This window comes from Budorcas taxicolor, chromosome 9 (genome assembly GCF_023091745.1).
Source record: "Budorcas taxicolor isolate Tak-1 chromosome 9, Takin1.1, whole genome shotgun sequence".
Classification (NCBI taxonomy): domain Eukaryota; kingdom Metazoa; phylum Chordata; class Mammalia; order Artiodactyla; family Bovidae; genus Budorcas; species Budorcas taxicolor.
The window spans coordinates 52,330,889-52,353,061 of NC_068918.1; the positions used below are offsets into that span (position 1 = coordinate 52,330,889).

The 22,173-nt window shown below is 40.3% G+C and overlaps 1 protein-coding gene across 2 annotated transcripts in view; it reads left to right on the forward strand.

The window, feature by feature from the left end:
* The first annotated feature begins 297 nt into the window (after nucleotides 1-297).
* UBE2J1 (ubiquitin conjugating enzyme E2 J1) overlaps nucleotides 298-22,173 on the forward strand; it is a 29,083-nt gene continuing 7,207 nt past the window's right edge. Inside the window, exons 1-7 of one of the 2 annotated variants that reach the window (XM_052645489.1) lie at nucleotides 298-420; nucleotides 9,082-9,155; nucleotides 10,823-10,954; nucleotides 14,772-14,856; nucleotides 15,139-15,244; nucleotides 17,557-17,686; nucleotides 18,928-19,047. In XM_052645489.1, coding sequence (XP_052501449.1) covers nucleotides 390-420; nucleotides 9,082-9,155; nucleotides 10,823-10,954; nucleotides 14,772-14,856; nucleotides 15,139-15,244; nucleotides 17,557-17,686; nucleotides 18,928-19,047 — 678 coding nt within the window. In that variant the 5' untranslated portion in view covers nucleotides 298-389. The remainder of the gene's footprint in view (nucleotides 421-9,081; nucleotides 9,156-10,822; nucleotides 10,955-14,771; nucleotides 14,857-15,138; nucleotides 15,245-17,556; nucleotides 17,687-18,927; nucleotides 19,048-22,173) is intronic. The other variant, XM_052645490.1, reaches the window with a different exon arrangement.

Consider the following 22,173-nt stretch of genomic DNA (forward strand, 5'->3'; position numbering starts at 1 on the left):
AAGCGACTGCCACGTCAGAACAACTTCACAAAACCTGGGCGAGGGCGGGTGACGCAGGCCGGGCGGCCGTGGCGGCTTTGGGCCCGCGGCCAGACGAGGAGGCTGACCTCCAGCCCAGCCCCGGCTTCAGCGACACCCCGGCCGGCGCCGGCGCCTGCCCGGCCCTCTGGGAGGCGGGGGAGCAGCGCAGGAGGCGGCGCCACCGCGGAGCCCGCGCCCTCCCGCCCCGCCCGCAGTCCCGGCCTGGGCGGGGCGGCCACCGCGGAGGCTCCTCGGCCAGACCCGGTCGGCCCGAACCGAGTTGAGACGCGGGAGGCGGCGGCGCGGAGAGGCGGCGACGGCGACGGCGGCGGCGGGCCGGGAGGCTGGAGCCGGGCCAGCCCCCCGCCATGGAGGCCCGCTACAACCTGAAGAGTCCGGGTGAGCGGGGCTGTGGGCAGGGGGCGGTGCCGCACGGTGAGCGCGATGGGGGCGTGACCCCGGACCCCGGGGACCCGCGCCGCGGTCCCCTCGCGTCGGCCGCCACTCGCCGCTCCGCTCCCGGTTCCGCGCTCTACGCCAGCCCGCCGCCTGCCGCGCTGGTGCAGGCCGCGAAGCCGGGCGGCCCGGCAGGCACAAAACCTGGGGTCTCCCTTCCGCACCCCGACTGCCCTTCCCTCATTTTCGCCACGTAGAACTGGGTTATCAGCTCGTCCCCGCGAACAGGTGTAATGGTGATGCCCGTGAGTAATGGAGATCAACCCCTTGCCCTACCTGCGCCTTGAACACGGTCGTTAGCTCTTCTCCGTCGCCGCCACCGGACTTTTATTAGCTGCTTAACTCACTCTCATTTGAGGATTTCGTTTAAACGTCCTGTTTGCAGGCTTTGGGGCAAATAGAATTACAGACATAAAGGAAATGTTCTGGACTAAAGCGGTTAACCAAAAAGCTAAGAAAACTAGTTGAGCCATGTACTTTAGAACTAACCATGATTTTAGCCATACTGGTATGATGTATGTATGTCTCTGTTCAGGCATAGAAACTTCTTTTCCTGTCTTTAATACCCCTGCTTCATTCACAGAAGCAGCCAAACAATCCTAGCCTCAAATACTTTTCTGGTGTATAATAAAGAAGCGGGCTTCCCTGATGGCTCAGCGATAAAGAATCCGCCTGCCAGTGCAGGAGACGCGGGTTGCATTCTGGTCCGGAAGATCCCCTGGAGGAGGAAATGGCAACCCACTCCAGTGTTCTTGCCTGGAGAATCCCTTGGACAGAGGAGCCTGGCGGGCTACAGTCCATGGGGTCGCGAAAGAGTCAGAAACGACTTAGCGACTAAACAACAAAATAAAGAAGCACGAAAAGGAAGCAGCTCTCAGATTAAGACAGGCTTCAAACAAACCTTTGGATTCTGTAAGTGGTATTGGATTTATACCTTGATAAATTTGTTCAGAGGGAGAAACTCCACACTTCAGGTCTAAATAATCCTAATAAAGGATTTTAGAGATGGTTTGGCCAACCTTTATTGGTTCTTTTTTTTTTTTCCTTCAGAAGAAGCGACTTCTCAGTAAGAATCAGCAAGATTAGCATGCTCATGGAGAGAGTTGATACTGTGAATCTTGGATTTTTTTAATGACTTAAAAACATAACAAAAACTGAAGAAAAGCCTGAGGATACTGATTGAACAGAGCTTTGTTAACTTGAGTTCTGTCAGGCTAAGAAACGTTCTCCGGTAACCAAGAATCAGTCATAACGTTTGGGGGAGCCATAGACTTAAAAAAAAAAAAAATCTGCGGAAGGGTTTGGACTCTCCAAGAAATACGTTTATAGGATTCAATTTCAGTGGATTCACCACCCCTGCCATCCTCAACCCATCTCCTACGCCAGGGGGAATAAAGGGAGATGAAAGAGAAAGAGGGAAAGAAAAGCTTAATTTTAAGATTAGATGGTGGAATGCTTAGAATGTGAAAATTGTGCTAGATTTTAATAAAAATAGGTGGGTAAAATGTAGGGTGACTGGTCACATGGTACCAAGTTCCTTGAGACAGCTGAGGTATTTAGTGGAATGTCCAGAGAATAATGAAAATGAGTAATAGTGCAATTTGGAATGGAGTGTTGGTGGGTCCCAAGAGATTGTTGTCAGAGGACTTCGCTGAATTTTGATAGGTTATTGTACCCGAGACTGTGATAAGCTTTTAAAATTCTTCAGAATTTTTTTCTGTTTCTACACTATGACTTACTGTAAGGTAGGTACTGGTTGAGCTTTCTTTGGTAGACACGCTTCTAGCTGTATAATAAATTGCTTCGTCTTTTCGGTTTCATTTCCTCAGAGGTAGTGCTATTGTTCTAAAAAAGAGTTTTTTTAAACTTTTTGGTTTAATTCTACAGATCATTTGGTGTTCACAGAAAAAGTGAATTAGCCTAAATGTGGAACTTACTGAAAGTGCAGGAAGCATAGTGAAAATGTTTTGTTTTGTTTTGTTTTGTTTGAAAATGTTTTCTTTGTTTTTTTCTGACTTGTAATACTTTTTAAGGTAATGAATGCATGAAAGGAAGTGGTTAAAAACGCTGCACAATGTAAGAGCTATAACCCTTTTTCTATCTGACGTGGAATTGTCTTAGAGATATGGATGGGACAATTAAGACAACACAGATAACTGGGTAAAGGCGAGTTTGTTAGCATATGGACAGTAAATTTGTTCATTTTATAGATGGAACAATGTATTTTTAATAATTTTTCCAGAATGGACCTGTGATAATGGGCAGAACTCTATGTGAGGCTACCTCATAAGCCTCTGACTACCCTTTGAGTAGTTGCTTCTGGATCAGGCACCCTGCTCTCTTTTTTGGGTCTGTTCTGGTCTAAGTATCAGGGTCTCAGAGTACAAAGTAAGGGGACATAACGTGTAAAGAACTTCCTGTGGCAAGATTTCTTCAGAAGGGCCCTATCTGCTCGTTCAGCAGATGGTTGGCATATAAGAAATTGGTGCAAAGGCACCCATTACCTCCATCAGAAATATAGGAGTTACTCTATCCATGGGCTTCCCTGGTAACTCAGTGGTAAAGAACCTGCCTGCAGTGCAGGAGCCGCAGGAGACACGGGTTCAATCCCTAGGTCAGGAAGATCCCTTGGAGGAGGGCATGGCAACCCACTCAAATATTCTTGCCTGGAGAATCTCGTGGACAGAGGAGCCTGGCAGGTTACAGTCCATGGAATTGCAAAGAGTAGGATACGACTGAAGTGACCGAGCACACACTTACTCTGTCCATACCCAGGATATCTACTGCCCCTTCACGCTAATCATTCTCAAGTTTTCATGTCCGATTTAAATCCTTCTGCTAGGCTATAGATACACAGAACTTACTGGTGATTTAACATCTTTACCTAGATTTCCCACAAACTACCCCCTGCCAAAAATTTCTACAAGGTGTAAAAACCAGAAACCAATCAGTTTTCTGTGCTCCCCCTCTTTCCTTATCTCAGGAATTGACAGCCCCCAGGAACCATGGGAGTCATCTTTGAGATCTTGGTCTACTTTTTTATTCCACTCCCTACCCTGAAACACACACAAATACATGCATTTCCATGTGGGCACCAGTGAACAAAGTCACATATATCTAATCAGTTACTGTCCATCATCACCAGATCAGTTGAAACTAAATAAAAACTGATTAGGTCAGTCCTCAAATTGGCAAAATTTTAACAGCTTCCTGGTGAAAGTGAAAGTTGCTCAGTTGTTTCCAACTCTGTAACCCCATGGACTCTACTGTCCATGGAATTCTCCATGGCAGAATACTGGAGTAGGTAACCATTCCCTTCAGGGGATCTTCCCAACCCAGGGATTGAACCCAGGTCTCCTGCATTACAGGCGAATTCTTTACCAGCTGAGCCACCAGGGAAGCCCCCTCAAATTGACAAAATTTTAATAGCTTCCTTGTAGCTATGGATAAAGTTCAAAGTAGACTTCCTTGGTAGCTCAGCTGGTAAAGAATCTGCCTGCAATGCAGGAGACCCCTGTTCTATTCCTGAGTCAGGAAGTGTCCCTGGAGAAGGGATAGGCAACCCACTCTAGTATTCTTGTCTGGAGAATCCCATGGACAGAGGAAGCTAGCAGGCTACAGTCCATGGGGTCACAAAGAGTCAGACACAACTGAGCAACTAAACACAGAGGGCTGAACGTGATTTGATCCTTGCCTTCCTCACCAGCCTCATCTCCTAACACTCTTACACTCCTTTGCATTTTCACCATCTATCCATTTGGCCTGAGTGATTATCCAGATGGAGCAGCTCTAACCTGTATGCCTTGGTTCATGTGAGATTCCTATTAGTTCTTCAGTCTTCTTTAAGGTTCCGCCTTGTCCAGCTTCCCTAGGCATACTAAGGAGTCCGTGTGATTGTGCACACTTGGTCAGTATTTCTGTTTTAATTGTTTTCATGTCTTTCTCTACGAGCTTTTTGAAGACAAGAAGCAGTTTTGGTCATTCTTCTATCTCCATAACTCAGATATTCTTTAAATGTTTGTCGAATATATACCTTTGCAAGATCTTCCTGGGCAGAAATATCAGTCCTTAAATATTTGCCTAAGTGTCTTCACTATGGGAGCAGGAAGAGGCTCTTGGGGAGCATGACATTGGCTTCACATCCTTGATAAGCCTGGCTCCTGCATTTTACCCATGCTTTGGAGTCTGATGATATCAAGAGATTTATTTTCCAAGAGAATATAGATGCATGAGAGTGACCAGTAAATGATCCCCTTTTCCTGGAGCTTTGTCTCCAAAGTCCAGTGAGTTAGCTGAGCATGTGAAGAATGCTAATGGGAGGCCCTTAAAACCTAGAGATTGGATCCAAAGTGGTCATGTGGCCTCCATGAAAAGAAGAGAGCAGGAATGCATGTGCTCCCCACCTTCCTTTCCTTTGCTATCACATCTTATCTTACCATGGTTGGAGAGTTCCATTTATAACCTTGCAAAGAGATAAGAGAGGAGCTGGAATAGGAAGTTTCCTCACTAGCCATGTGGCAGCAAGAGATGGAGTGTCAGGAGCATACTATGCTCCAGCCCTAGTTTCCAGGCAGTATTTTGAATCTTGACTATTCCATAGCAGTGATATTTCTTTTGTGGGCAGGGAGCCATGCCATGTTGCCAACTTCATATGCTTAAGGCCTGCATTTGAACCAGAGAGAATCATTGAAGGACCTTGAATCCCAGTCCATTTCTGACCTGGTGAAGAGGGAGGGGTGAAAAGGAAAGGAGAATTATGTAAAGAAATTACTGACTTTCATGTGACAGATATAAACATTACAGCAGAATAAGACTGGGAGACTTTTCAAGTATTTAGAGCTACAAAATGTCAGAGCCAATTTTAATGCAGATCTAATTCCAGAGTCCATGTTCTTTTTCAGAAAAATGTTCATAGTATATGTTGTTTCTGGAAAAATGAATTATAAGTACACTAGAATAGTTTTACCTTCTGTTTGACTATGTACTTTGGCTCTCACATGGTATGTCCTTATGTTGGCCCATGAACTAATAAATCAACTTGTTTGGTGAAACCATGTGAAACTATGCACCTCATATTAAGACTTGAACTCACTTGGCCAGGATTTGAACTCAGCCAGAACCCACAGTCCTCCAACTGGGATCACACATCTGGTTTCTGCACGTAATGAAGCTCAGGTTCTTGATGTCTCATCACAGAAAGAATTCCGTGAGAAACAAAGTGATAGGTAAGAAGTGGATTTAGAGAGAAACACACTCTACAGACAGAGTGTAGGCTGTCACAGAAGGTGAGAGGTGCCTGGAGATATGATGTCGTTAGCTTTGATGGGCTGGGTAATTTCATAGGCTAATAAGTGGGAGGACTGTAATAGCTGTTTTGGGAATGGGGGTGGGGATTTTTTGGAATTGGGCCACTGCCCACTTTTTGGTGGAGGAACTGCCTTGGAACTGTCACGGTGCCTGTTGGTGTGTCCTTTAGCTTGCTGAAGTGTTAGAAAGAGCATAAACATATACTGAGGCTCAAGGTCTAGTGGAAGTCCACTTGTCTGCCATCTTGGACCTATTTGGTTCTAATCAGTTTCTGTTGCTGATGGGCCTTGGGCCATGTCATTCTTTCAGAGGTTGTGCCCTGCCCCTTTCCCTCTTGTTTCAGTTGAGCCAGTGATTGTTCCTTTAAATTCTTTCTTGCAGCAGTTCTGACCCTTCCATACATCTCTCATAATATCCATTGGATGTTTATTTTCTTCTCTCCTAATAAACTGAGTGAGGAAGAGACAGAGAAAAATGTGATAAGGTTACGGAATGAATAAAATCTGACCTCGTCAGTTTATGCAGCCAGCTGATGAGAAATAAAGAAAAAACAGTTTCCTTGGCATCTTTGATTGCTGACAGCAATCATGTAAAACTAGTCATGTTAAACAACTTTCATGATTTTATTTATATCTTATAGTATTAACTTAATGGTATTTTTACGTGGCTCTAAACCAAGGGTTTTCAATTCTTTTTCTCTGGGCCTCTTAGAATAGGTGGAAGAGGGTAGATAGCTTAGAAGTCCTTCCATGCTAGCCTGCTGTTATCTGTTTTATATATTGAGGTCCTCCTTAAACCTTTCTTTGAACAAAGGATTTTATCTCATCAAATAAATTTGAAAACCACTGCTTTTAATCAGATCTTTGGAGAGTGTTTTGTTGGGGGAAGATACTAACATTCATTTCAGCTAATATATGAGTGTTTACTGTGTGCTAAGTCCGGAGGAGACTTCAGTGAAGTAGATGTTGTTATTGAGCACGAAAGACAGGTGTTAATCACCAGTGAAGGTAAACTTTATAAAAGCGAAATTATAGAATGTTGTGAGGACTTAGAGCAAGGGGACTCAACGTAGTCTCCAGAGCGGCGGTTTCCAAACCTGACTGACCACTAGAAATAACTCGGAGAGCATTCCTGGCGTCCACTCTCCTCCCAGGACTCCTCAGGGACTTTTATGTGTCCCAATAGGAATCTCTAGTCACTCCTCTGAGCGTGGACAAAGGACGGTATCAAGGAGACCCTTCTGAGTAAATTTCGTAAAGGTCTAGTGAGAGCCAGATTCGATGAAGTGGGGGATGGGAAGAGGAGCAGCGCTGCAGGCTGAGGAATTGGTGTGGAAGAAGGAAGGTCCGAAATAGAAGGTAGAATGTGTGCAAAGAACTGAACAAAGCCGAGTGACTAGAACTCAAGGGTGGAGGGTGGGGGAGAAATTGGGTCTCAATATGTGCTTGTTTCTAATAAAGCATTTATTGTATTATTTGCATTGACTCCTCCCCCCCAGACTATAAGCTCCTTGATAACAGAAACTGTATTTTAGTTTGCTTGTAGCTATAGCATCTGCTCCGCAGAGTCAGACACCACTGAAGCAACTTAGCACACATAGCATCTAGTATGAGCTTAGTGAATATTTACTGATCAGATGAACAAATTCTCTGCCTATAGGGATTAGTTCAGAGTAGGAGATGGAAAAGAATATTAATAGTTATGGAATAGGATCGTGACTTAAGAATTTTTTTTGCAGCTTAGGAACCCTTGATTAAAATGAAATTTTCTGCAAAAGTCCTGATACGTAAGGAACTGTTTGGTTGTTTATGTGTGAGTTGCTTCTCAGGTGACCTCTCCCCATAGCATGCCTATCTGTGCCACTGCACATTTACTGTTTTTGTTTCCTTTGCTTATTCATACCTAGCTTGATAATTCCTACTGTCTTTCTTTCAGATCTCAGTACCTGAGCCCTTTTCTCTTCTGTCTGCTCTCAGGTTAGGTGCCCACCTGGTGCGTACCTCTCTCATAACATGTATTAAACTACGTTAGTTTGTTCTCAAGCAGAGTTTCAGAGAGCCTTGAGCTATCTGGTGTTTCTCTGGCTTTGCTATCCTGTATCCTATACCAGTGTCCTGACATTTTTTTTTTAGCATCTAAAGCTTGAGGGTGAGGGCTGGGATCAAAGGATTGACCTTAATGAACCAATAGGGTAGGAAAGAGGGTACAGATACACATAGGACTCTAAACTGTTGTAGGCTGCTCACAGTCATTTATCATGGGGATAAAGTCTGTGCCATTAACTGAAAGAGGTGGAAGAGAAGAGAGTGAATAGGTACGAATAGTCTTGGGGTACTAGTTGGAAGGTGTTGGGTGGAGATATAGAGCCTTGTGTGGCATGGGATGCGGCACCCCATGTCCCAGCAGAGGTTGTTAATAATACCTCTGTAATAGCATCAGTGGGCCTGTCTCTGTGACTTTTTAAACCCTGTTCAGTAATGCTTAGCTGTTTGGGTATAGACTCCTAATTAGAAGATGGTTGAGTTGACTCAGGTAGAATTGAATTTATTAGGGGAGTATGAAAGGGGAACATTTAAGAGCCAAGAGCATGGATAGAGGGAAGTGAGTATAGGTGTAGGTGGCGTTAAGAAAGTTGTGGGGTCAGTGGATTGGAGGTTTTAATTTAGCAAAGAAATCATATCAAACAGGAATTCAGTTAGGGCTATGGAGATTCAGTGATGTCAGGACTGTGCCATTAAGTCAAAGAAGATATTGAGTGGAAAGTTCTGATGTTGAGGATTTTAGGGGGTTTACTGTTCATGAGCATAAGTGCCAGAGGCCATGTTTCTTGTCATTGTAGATCTTTAGCCAGGTACAGTTGGACTGCCTGTGTTGAAATCCTGGTTCTGTCATTTACCAGCTGTGTAACCTTGGACATGTATAACCTCTCCATGTCTCAGTTTCTTCATCTGGAAAATGGGGATAAAAACAGCATCTATCTCAGTTGTTTTGAGGATTACATGAATTAATATTTGAGTGCTACCTAATAGGGAGTGTATATAAGTACTTACTAGAGAAAAATAGCATCTCTTTGAAACTTCTCTATATATTAAATTTAATATGTAACTCTTCTAGTGCCTAGCTGCCTTTTCTTCCCCCATTATTACTACTATCGCATAATTAAATCATATGCTGTATTGAATAAGTCCTCTGCACGTTTTTTGTTGAAGTAGGAACTTATTCATTAGGTCTGTAAATCTGCTGATCACATGGAAAAAGTTTATTTGAAACGTCTCTGTCTTGTGAATTTCGTTTCAGCTGTTAAACGTTTGATGAAAGAAGCAGCAGAACTGAAAGACCCAACGGATCATTACCATGCTCAGCCTTTAGAGGTTAGGCTCTGTCTCTGTCTTCTAAGGTTCTTAAAGCTATTCTTCACTGCATTGAGTCATTATAAATGTGTTGGTATGCTTTACTGATATATTTTATTCCCTATATTTTCTGAGTATTTTTTTAAACCATTAAAAATTGAAGCACAGTTATTTACCATGTTGTGTTGGTTTAAGGTATACACTGAGTATTTCTGTTAGCCATTCAGAATCAGATGCTTTAGAAGAAGCAGATTTCTGGTCTCTATAAAATGGGTCTCAGGGACTTTTCCTTGTGGTCCAGTGGTTAAGACTCCAGTCTTCCACAGCAGGAGTTCAATCTCTGATTGGGGAACTAAGATCCCCTATGCCACAGCTCAGCTAAAAAAGGGAGGGGGGGGCTCAGATACTAAATTAGTTTAAGTATGAGGGAGGAAAAGTAGAAAGAACTCCAGACTCTATATTTGGGAGACTTAGCCCCTTGAGGGGTCTCTGCAGCTAGTTTGGGCTTTTTGTACAAACATCTCTACTTCTACCTCAGTCTTCCAGTCTGTGAAAGGAGGGTATTTAAATGTGCCCAGTCTCATTTTCATGGTAATGGTGGGACTAAAATGTAATAATGTTCATGCAAGTATTTTGCAAACTATGAAGTACTTGGTAACCGATGATATTAACATATAATGTTAACAGCCCATGTGTTAACTGACCACTTACTAATAAGCTTTTTGGCATCTATGAGGGATAAATTTGGAAAGTTTGCTAAAATAATCCAAATTTATAGTAAATTATTTGATTACATAAATAATCATTTTCACTAATTGGGATTCAGGGGTTATTTATCAGTTTAAGTAAGTCTATAATATTTTTAGATCAAATAATAATTTAATAAAAGTAAATAAATTTTTAATAAAAATACTTTAATTAAGTAAATCCACATCCAAAAACCAATCAAGCATGAACTCAAAATAAATATATTTTCAGACATACAAGAGCACAGATTTTCTTCCTTATATTCCTTTCATAGAAATGTAGTTGACAATAAACCACACCAAAATAATGCAAAAACTGAACAAAACATACAAAGCAAGATTGAGATTCTAGTAAACCCAGGAGACATTCAAGTGAAGAATTTTGGAATGTGTCAAGCAGTTAGTCCATATTAAAACTTCAGGGTCCAGAAGATATTTTTCAGAAAAAATAAATGGAGCTAATGTAATAGGAAGCATGTAAATCTATAATCTTATTTATGAACATGTAATGGTGCTCAGGGGGCTTCCCTGGTGGCTCAGTGGCAAGGAATCCACCTGCCAATACAGGAGACGTGGGTTTGATCCCTGGGTCAGGAAGATCCCCTAGAGAAGCAAATGGCACCGCACTCCAGTATTCTTGCCTGGAGAATACCATGGACAGTCCATGGGGTCGCAAAAGAGTTGGACAAGACTTACCGACTAAACAACAGCAACGAAAATGGTGCTCATGTGTTTTAAAATGCATTAAAGAAAATTTTAGCTCTTATGTGACATGAAAGCTAGATTAAATAGCTTTTTCTTATAACTTTTATACTTGAGACCTTGTGCATTAGAATAGTATGAAATGTTAATTTTTCTCACCCAGTAATGTTTCTAATACTGGTAGAAACAATCCAACTTTTTAATGTTCTTGATCCCTTGTTGCTTATTGTTTTTGTTCAGGATAATCTTTTTGAATGGCACTTCACAGTTAGAGGGCCCCCAGATTCTGATTTTGATGGAGGAGTTTATCATGGACGAATAGTACTGCCACCAGAGTATCCCATGAAACCACCAAGCATCATTCTCCTAACGGTAAGAATTCTCAGCTTTTTGAAATGCTTCCTGGAGGCTGCAAAGTGTAGTTTGCGTATTCCTATCCATTAAGAAATAAGTTCAGTTCAGTCGCTCAGTCGTGTCCGACTCTTTGCGACCCCATGAATCCCAGCACGCCAGGCCTCCCTGTCCATCACCAACTCCCGGAGTTCACTCAGACTCGCGTTCATCAAGTCAGTGATGCCATCCAGCCATCTCATCCTCGGTTGTCCTCTTCTCCTCCTGCCCCCATATCCCTCCCAACATCAGAGTCTTTTCCAATGAGTCAACTCTTAGCATGAGGTAGCCCAAGTACTGGAGTTTCAGCTTCAGCATCATTCCTTCCAAAGAAATCCTTGGGTTGATCTCCTTCAGAATGGACTGGTTGGATCTCCTTGCAGTCCAAGGGACTCTCAAGAGTCTTCTCCAACACCACAGTTCAAAAGCATCAGTTCTTCGGCGCTCAGCCTTCTTCACAATCCAACTCTCACATCCATACATGACCACTGGAAAAACCATAGCCTTGACTGGACGGACCTTTGTTGGCAAAGTAATGTCTCTGCTTTTGAATATACTATCTAGGTTGCTCAAAGCCTTTCTTCCAAGGAGTAAGCATCTTTTAATTTCATGGCTGCAGTCACCATCTGCAGTAATTTTGGAGCCCCCCAAAATAAAGTCTGACACTGTTTCCACTGTTTCCCCATCTATTTGCCATGAAGTGATGGGACCAGATGCCATGATCTTCATTTTCTGAATGTTGAGCTTTAAGCCAACTTTTTCCCTCTCCTCTTTCACTTTCATCAAGAGGCTTTTTAGTTCCTCTTCACTTTCTGCCATAAGGGTGGTGTCATCTGCATATCTGAGGTTATCAATATTTCTCCCGGCATTCTTGATTCCAGCTTGTGTTTCTTCCAGCCCAGCGTTTCTCATGATGTACTCTGCATATAAGTTAAATAAGCAGGGTGACAATATACAGCCTTGACGTACTCCTTTTCCTATTTGGAACCAGTCTGTTGTTCCATGTCCAATTCTAACTTGCTTCCTAACCTGCATACAGATTTCTCAAGAGGCAGGTCAGGTGGTCTGGTATTCCCATGTCTTTCAGAATTTTCCACAGTTTATTGTGATCCACACAGTCAAAGGGTTTGGCATAGTCAATAAAGCAGAAATAGATGTTTTTCTGGAACTCTCTTGCTTTTTCCATGATCCAGTGGATGTTGGCAATTTGATCTCTGGTTCCTCTGCCTTTTCTAAAACCAGCTTGAACATCTGGAAGTTCACGGTTCACGTATTGCTGAAGCCTGGCTTGGAGAATTTTGAGCATTACTTTACTAGCATGTGAGATGAGTGCAATTGTGCAGTAGTTTGAGCCTTCTTTGGCATTGCCTTTCTTTGGGATTGGAATGAAAACTGACCTTTTCCAGTCCTGTGACCACTGCTGAATTTCCCAAATTTGTTGGCATTGAGTGCAGCACTTTCACAGCATCATCTTTCAGGATTTGAAACAGCTCAACTGGAATTCCATCACCTTCACTAGCTTTGTTCATAGTGATGCTTTCTAAGGCCCACTTGACTTCACATTCCAGGATGTCTGGCTCTAGATTAGTGATCACACCATTGTGATTATCTGGGTCGTGAAGATCTTTTTTGTACAGTTCTTCTGTGTATTCTTGCCATCTCTTCTTAAGAAATAAAGTAGATCATTATTATTATAACTTTGCTTTTGGAGACCAGACCTTGGACTATATTTCTTCTGGAAAAAAATTCCTAGGAAGTTGAAGCATCTGAGAAGTACTTGTGATGCTCATTGCCATAGTGTGATTGTTAGGATTCAGTGAATTAGTGGACAAAGTGCTGTGCACAGTGTCTGGCACATGATAAGTACTCAGTAGAGGGTAGTTACTGTTGTTGTATTTCATCCCATTATCTCCTTCAGCTTTTCACTTTATGCTTTATCCTTCATTTTCCTCATCTTTTTTTTTTTTTTTTACAGTTTCTTCATCTTCACATGCAGCTCTTAGAATAAGAACTGACGTAGCGTCCTCAATAAATGTTAGCTATGTTATTACTGTTTATATCTTAGAATTTCTCTCCATCTTCACATGTTTTATCTCCATGTAAAGGAAAGCTATACATCCAGGTTTCTCTTATCTTTCCTGGGACCTTGTTCCATCAGTAAATTCCTCTCTTAATTGTTAAATCTTTCCTTCCTTCATTTCCTTTCATGTATGTGTTTGATTATCCTCTAACTTGAAAGAAGCAAAAATGAAACAAAAACCTTCCCATGTCTCTGCTATGACTTTAAGCTATAGCCTTTTTTTCTCTTTGTGACCTTCAAAACATCCTAAGTCTATAGTGTCATCTCTTGTGTTCTGGTGACCACACATAGCACTCCGTTGAAACATGCTTACTACGCCAGTCTCAAGAGAGCAGCTTGAGAAATCACACCATCTCTTCTCAGTCTTCATCCTTTTCCAATCTAAGTTAAACTTCTGATACACATGGAGTAGCAAATAGTGAAAGAAAAAATTGTCATCATTACCAAATTAATGTTTTTCCCTACGGTGTTTGTTTATAGTGGAAACAGCATTCGTTTTAGAGCCAATAGACCTGAATTCTGGCCAGTGCCATGTCCATCATGTCACACGCAGGTTACATAATCTCTTTGAAGTTCATTTTTCTCAGTTGTCAAAAGGAAGGTATATGAAGAATATAATCATACTGTCAGGTTCCTGATATATGGAAGCTGCTTAATAAATCTTAGGTGATATTGAGAATTAGTCACGCTGGCTGTAGGTCTGGAGTGGGAGGCCTGGAGGGGCCCTACTGTGTTAGGAGTCTCTTCTTTCAGTTGCTAGATGGTAGGGAGAGCCAGCTGGTCTGAAGGAAGAGCTGGTACGTGGTGAAACTGGTGGAGGGTATTTGACGTCACAGCTATTCATCGATGATGTCATCATGTATGCTGATGTTCAGTATTTGCTCTTTCTGATTCATTTCCTCTCTTTTGAAAAAATCTTCTCCAGCTTTCATTTGACAAATATTTATTAAACTCGTGCCATATACCCTGTGTGTGTAGCAGAGAGTAAGTCAAAACCCTGCCTACTTGGAACTTGTATTCTAACTTCATGCCTCTTCTTCCTCTCCTTCTCCCAAGTGTGGATATGCTACAAGTTCAGACTACAGCTGTTTTCTCTTGTTTCTATGAAATGGTTTCATTGATCACCTCTGTGAAAGTCAAGCATCAGGAATGCATTATCTTCTTCTGCCGTCAGCACGTCTGTATTTCTGCCTGCCTGCTGGACACCATCAGTAGCTCTTCCAGCAAGACAAAACTGAAACCATTCTCATCTTTCACTTCTGTGTTCCTGTATGGAATTGCATCATCCTTCTGAGAGGCACTCCCACCTCAGAGCCTTCCTCCCCAGGGTCTAGTTAGGTGACACCCAGTCCTTAGATTTTATCCTAGCCTTTGTGTGTCTTCTCTTTGAGCTCCTTCCCAGAGCCTAGCACCATACTAGGCACAGAGGAGGCTATCAGGACGTCATTATATGTCAGTTACTGAGATGTCAGTTGTGGAACTCAGTTTCAAAATGTGCCATGACAGCTTCTAAAGACAGCTTTTATTTTTCATTCTGAATCTAACAAATATTTGTGGGGTATCTATAAGAAGACAGAAATCTGTATCCCCTTAGAGATCCCATCCTCTAAAAATTCTCTTTAAAAAATTATTTATATGTAAAATATATTTATGCTTATAAAGTATAAAACACTAAACACACACATACCTAATTTTTTAAATGCCTTATTTATTCCTAAGGCTAACGGACGATTTGAAGTAGGCAAGAAAATCTGTTTGAGCATCTCAGGACATCATCCTGAAACTTGGCAGCCTTCATGGAGCAGTGAGTATTTACAGTGAATACAAGTCTTACAGAACTTGAGTCAATTAATAAATAATAAGATATAATACTCTCTTGAGATTGAAGCTGTTTGGGATAAATAATTTTATATTATTGAATATATAATAAAAATGCTTTTCCCTATTGGGATTTTTGCATCATTTTAATATAGTCCCCTACTTATATCTTTTTAATGAAACCCTGAGCCTTTTCCTTTTTTCTTTTCAGAGTAGACCAAGTTCCTTTTGCAGAGCAACTTAGATTGATGTTTACTTTTTATTTCAGTAAGAACAGCTTTATTAGCCATCATTGGGTTTATGCCAACAAAAGGAGAGGGAGCCATAGGTTCTCTAGATTACACACCTGAGGAAAGAAGAGCCCTTGCCAAAAAGTAAGTTTTGCCTTTCCTTGTTTGTTAAGATGTGAATACCATTCTAGATAATGGCTGTTAGCAGATAAGCTCTGTCTCTCTGTGTGACCTACCTTGGCGCTACAGGATCTAGTCTTAGTTATGCTGTCTTAGAAATTTAGTTGTATTAATTTCCCCAGGAGTGATCAGACTCTAAAGAATTTATTTCATGCCATCTTGCTTTAGAAAGTAGTTGGTAATACCAGCCTACAGTGCATGGTATCTTCTAGAAGACAGTACTGGTCATTTATCTCCACATGGGCAGTGTTACAGGTAGAAAAAAGCCAGAGTAATGATATGTATGTTGCTTTCCGTGAAAATTTTAAAAGCCTCTTTGAAGGCAGGGAGGAAACCCACTTTATCATCTTTGTATCTGTAGCATCTGCCTCATAGCAAGTGCACAACAAGATCTGGAATAAAGCAAAGGAGATTTTCTTTATCGAATTGTAGTTTCCCAGCAGTTCTGCCTTCTAGTTTTTTTCAGGTACATTCTATCTGTATAACCCAGTAGATTCAGAGTAGCCTCTCCTTTGAGTAGTATGGAGACCAGTTCTTGAGTTTGACCATTGTCCTGTTCTGAACTTTGCTGCCTACCCCCCTTCAGATCTATTATGTTTAATTAAATAATAGTATATCTTACCCTAGCATGGCTTCCCTGGTGCCTCAGTGGTAAAGAATCTACCAGCTGTGCAGGAGACACGGGTTTGATCCCTGGGTTCTATCCCTCAGGAAGATTTGATAGACTCCCTGTTTTATCAGCAACTTTTCTTTTAAACAGTTATTCCCAAGTTCAGAATATACCTTGTAGCTACTATTCACAGACTATAGTATGTACTTTGGATACATAGCATTTGTTTTGATCTCCTTTGTTGACTTTCTAAATTGATACTTGTATCCAGCTCATTTCATGTACAAGGTTAAGAAAAAAAATAAGGCTTTTTTTGTTTAGACTTCTCACTGTATATAGTCTAGGTTCTTAGTCTGTGATATAGGCTTTCTAAAACATGATTTTGCATTCAATCATGGTAGCATACTGTCCTTATGGATAAACTAATGTATTAAAAATAAACTTTCTCCTTTAAACTTCATCTGACTTCTCAGTTAAAAAATGAACACATTTTGGGACGTTGCTGGTAGTCCCGTGGTTAAGATGCCACACTTCCACAGCAGGGGGTGAGGGTTCTTTCCCTGGCCAGGGAACTAAGATCCCACATGCTGCTCAGCACGACTGAAAAATAGAGGGGGGAGGAAAAAAAAGTGCACACACTTTAAGATAAATAATTTGGATACCACTGATTTTCAAAAGGATATGGACAGCAATGCTACTTCTGCTGAAACAAAAAATGTTCATCAGTAAGTACTAAATTAGTACAGCTTTTACAAGTGTTTTGTTTACATGAAATTATAAATAGTATGTTCTTTATAATGTGATAGTATGTTCTTCAAGATCTAAGAGTTTTATTATGTTGAACTAGAAGTATGACAAAATAGTTCTTGTAAAAGTTTAGTAATGTAACAGTGTATATTATACACATTTACTCCTAGTCATACAAAATAGAAAATGGAAGCATAGAAAATCAAATTAATATTAGGAAATAGTCTAGTTAAGACTTATTTTGAGCTTCTATTTGTTATAATGAATGATGAATTTCATTGTCTGGATTTTCCATGAATTGTCTTTTATCTTTCAAATTGTACTGCTGTTTAGATGAGTAGAGTTGTTGGGTTTTTCCCCTGGAAATATCTGTAAATAGTATTCAATTTTTTAAATTTTTTATTGGCCACACCAAAAGAATATGGGATGTTAGCTCCCCGACCAGGGATCAAACCCACGCCTATGGCAGTGAAAGCACTGTCTTAACCACTGGACTGCCAGAGAATTCCCAATTTGAGCTTCATAATGGACTTTTTACACAGACTTAATATAGGCTTGTTGTGTGTGAACTTAAGGACAGTGTAGCTAACCAATTTGTATGCTGTCTTAATAGATCTAAAACTTTTCTTATAAGGAGGCAGTATATTGGGAAAAAATGAAATCTAAACTCTGATTTTTTTAAAAAATTTCAGATAGTTAAAATTGAGGAATAATAGACATGGATTAAAAAAAAGAACAATTTAACTTGTGTGTTTGTTTGAACTATAATTATTGCCAAAATTGTCTAATTTACATGTAGGAATATGATATGGAGTTGTCCAGTGTTCTTTTAAATTTAATCACTCGGTATTTGAGTATTTTAGATAGATCAACTTTTGAGTATCTGATTTATATCCATCAAAAAATTACTTCCTACCAGATCACAAGATTTCTGTTGTGAGGGATGTGGCTTTGCCATGAAGGATATCCTGTTGCCTTTAAAATCTGGAAGCGATTCAAGCCAGGCTGACCAAGAAGCCAAGGAACTGGCTAGACAAATCAGTTTTAAGGTATTCTAAATTTGTAAATAAATTCTAACTATGAAACCCTTTTGTTGCCTAGCCAAATTTTAGATAGAAAGGAAAGCAGTATAGTTCCATTGTACTGAGATCTTTACAAATTATTTTCCTTATTACAAAACTAATATATTTTCAGAAGCAGCATTATAGCATAGTAATAGTTAAAAGCTTGGACTCTGGTATACTCTGCCAGGGGTCATATCTCAGCTTTGCTGCTTATAAGTAGTAGGACATGAGACATATTGCTCATATTGTACCTTTTTCTCATCTGTAAATAAATAATGGTACTTGTTTGATTTTTATAAGGATTGAGTTAATTCTCACTTTAGAACTGTCTGGTGCATAATAAATTTTAACTGTTATTATAGAAACTATAGATAAGCAATAAGGGAAAAATAACAATTATGCATAATCCCATCCCCACGCAATAGCTGCTGTTAATATTCTGACGTATCTCTCATAACCTTTTGATCTGCGTATGTTTTGCACAAACATTTAATAACTTCTAGAATTTAATTAGCTCCATCAAAAAAGTCAGCCTGCATTAAGCAGCACGCCGCTTCCTCCCTTGTCTCACCTTTCTACATCCTGTATATCCTTCCATGTCCAGATCTCGGGAGAAACTTTTCCTTCTGTTTTATTGTGGTGCCTGAAAGAGGAGGTGCTTAATAAATGTTGTTTATTTTCTTCCTTCTGAGGATTCCTGTTGTACTTAACATTACTTCTCTGAAAATCGTAGGGCCAAATGTCTCTTGTACATCAGAATTTCAGGTATAAAATATTAAACTTGCACTAACATGCACAGTGGGATCTGGGGCAGTTCCTGATAATCAAATCTATTAATATCTCATCATCAAACCTGGGAATATTTACACTAATGTGAAAATACATACACTGTTAACAACCTCACATGTCAGATTATGCCCAAAAATTACAAAAAACTTTAGTTTTTAGAGTTTTTTGGAGTGGACCGTGAACCATGAGTATTAGTTTTGTCCTTCACCAAGTAACAGCTCCTTGAGAACAGGTATCGTCTATTCCTCCTCCTAAATTACCAGCACAGTGTTGGACACCATGAGTGTTCAGAGCTTACCTGATGGATAATTGATATTTAAGTAGTAATTAAAATAAATAATTAAAAATAAATCCAAGAGAGAATTTAGTAGGTTGTGGGTTATTCTGTACATCTCCTCTTGTGACACTGCTCTTGGATGTATCTTTTTTTTTAATAGGCAGAAGTTAATTCATCTGGAAAGACTATTGCTGAGTCGGACTTAAACCACTCTTTTTCACTAAATGATTTACAGGATGATATACCTGCAACATTCCAGGGTGCTACAGCAAGTACATCGGTATGGCTCTTATCTTTTACATCTGTATCTGTATCATCATAATTATTTGCAGTAGGAAGAGGAGTCTCTAGATGAACTATCTGAATGTTTTGGTCCTCCTAACAGATCCGAGACAAGCTGTCCCTCTAATGAATTATAGTATCTTAAACAAGTTATTCATATTTTCTGAGTCTTCTTTTTTGTTAAATGGAGCTGGACTAAAACAATTTTAGGTTTGTAAATAGGACTTTTCTTCTATTGATATGACTTTTCTGAAAAGTTAGTTTCAGTATAGTGCTAGACTCTGAATTAAATTAAATATACATACATTAGCCACTTTCTCAATAGGTGCTCTGTCTTTGGCAGGTTTCTTAAGCTGCATTAAGGCACTGACTCAAAGGCCTAGAGTCATAGATTTGCCTTAGACTGTCTCTGTCCAGTAGAATAGCCACTAGCCACATGTGGCTCTCTGAATTTATATTTACCTTATTAAAACTCAGAGGGTAAAGAGTCTGCCTGCAGTACAGGAGACACAAGAGACTCTGGTTTGATCCCTGGGTTGAGAAGATCCCCTGGAGGAGGAAATGGCAACCCACTCCAGTATTCTTGCCTGGAGAATTCCATGGACAGAGGAGCCTGGTGGGCTACAGTCCAAAGAGTTGCAAAGAGCCAGACACAACTGAGCAACTAAGCATGCATGCGTATGCTTTTTTGGGATCGCTTCCCAAATAAACTTCTTGTTCTTATTCAGAATTAAGCTAAATTAAAAATTCAGTTCCTTAGTCACACTGGCCACAATTCAAGCATTCAAAAGCCCCAAGTGGCCAGTGGCTACCGTTTTGGACAGCATAGATATAGAACATTATTGTCATCTCAGAAAATATTCTGTTGGACAGTGCTGCCTTGCACATAGTAAGTGTCTAATAAGTCATCGCTGAAGGAAAGATTCCATGGGTGCTGTGCATCTTATTAGTTGTGCCCTGACCTATTGTCTAAACATTAGTGGGTCTTGGTCATTGGAGAGACCAGTTAAGAAAATGTGACTGGATTGTTGCTAAATAATTAGGATTGTAGGGAAAAAACATTGACTTTCCTTTCTATATATGAGATGAACTGTCTTTTTTTTTTTTTTTTAATTTTAAAATCTTTAATTCTTACACGCGTTCCCAAACATGAACCCCCCACCCACCTCCCTCCCCATAACATCTCTCTGGGTCATCCCCATGCACCAGCCCCAAGCATGCTGTATCCTGCGTCAGACATAGACTGGCGATTCGATTCTTACATGATAGTATACATGTTAGAATGCCATTCTCCCAAATCATCCCACCCTCTCCCTCTCCCTCTGAGTCCAAAAGTCCGTTATACACATCTGTGTCTTTTTTGCTATCTTGCATACAGGGTCATCATTGCCATCTTTGTAAATTCCATATATATGTGTTAGTATACTATATTGGTGTTTTTCTTTCTGGCTTACTTCACTCTGTATAATTGGCTCCAGTTTCATCCATCTCATCAGAACTGATTCAAATGAATTCTTTTTAACAGCTGAGTAATACTCCATTGTGTATATGTACCACAGCTTTCCTATCCATTCATCTGCTGATGGACATCTAGGTTGTTTCCATGTCCTGGCTATTATACACAGTGCTGTGATGAACATTGGGGTACATGTGTCTCTTTCAATTCTGGTTTCCTCGGTGTGTATGCCCAGCAGTGGGATTGCTGGGTCATAAGGGAGTTCTATTTGCAATTTTTTAAGGAATCTCCACACTGTTCTCCATAGTGGCTGTACTAGTTTGCATTCCCACCAACAGTGTAGGAGGGTTCCCTTTTCTCCACACCCTCTCCAGCATTTATTGCTTGCAGATTTTTGGATCGCAGCCATTCTGACTGGTGTGAAGTGGTACCTCATTGTGGTTTTGATTTGCATTTCTCTAATAATGAGTGATGTTGAGCATCTTTTCATGTGTTTGTTAGCCATCCGTATGTCTTCTTTGGAGAAATGTCTATTTAGTTCTTTGGCCCATTTTTTGATTGGGTTGTTTATTTTTCTGGAATTGAGCTGCATAAGCTGCTTGTATATTTTTGAGATTAGTTGTTTGTCAGTTGCTTCATTTGCTATTATTTTCTCCCATTCAGAAGGCTGTCTTTTCACCTTGCTGATATTTTCCTTTGTTGTGCAGAAGCTTTTAATTTTAATTAGATCCCATTTGTTTATTTTTGCTTTTATTTCCAGAATTCTGGGAGGTGGATCATAGAGGATCCTGCTGTGATTTATGTCTGAGAGTGTTGAACTGTCTTTTTGGTAACAGGTTGTTTGGTTGAGTAGACACATCTTTCCCCCCTTCCCCAGTTTAGAGAGGATGTTAAAGGGTCAGAGAAATTGAAATAGAAGCTGGGCAAATACAGATTTGCCCAGGCAAATATAAAGTGGGACTGAGCGGTCCTCTCCCATTCAAGAGACTGAGATGGGTAGGAAAAAGTAGGTTGGAGAAAGCAGGAGAGAGGGTGCTGTAAAGTAAATTCTTGGAGGGGACTGGAAAAGGAGGTAAAAGAAAGAAGTGTGTAAGAGATTAATTGTTTTTATGTGTTGCCCATGTAATTATATGTTATAGAGGGATATAGTGAATTAATTTTAGTCAATATATGTTTTAGCTTGAAATATTTAAAAAAATATTCAGATTACTTTTCACCTTTAGAATTCTAATTGTTTTCTATGTCATGAATAGTTTTTTTAAAAAATAGAACCATCCTACTGCAGAGAGGAGAGTAGTCACCTATAAAGACAGTCTGCTAATACTTTGTGATGTATTTAAATATGTCTTTAGTCTGTTTTAAATCTGTGTCAAGTCCACTGTTGCATATTCCAGTTATCCTTATTCCAGTTGTAATTTATTTTACAATTATTTATTGTCTATTTCACTTCCCAGAATGTACGTTCCTTGAGGATCAGGCCTCTCCACTGCACTGTATCCCTAGTGCCTGGCATAGTGCCTTGTATATAGTAGGTCGTATTTGTTGGTTTTGAATAAATGAATCTGAGGATTGGCACTTTAAAAATATACTAGTAATACAGGTAAAGAAATGACAAAGTTTAGTAAATTAGATCGCACAAACAATACTTTTGTTATTACAGTAGTCTAT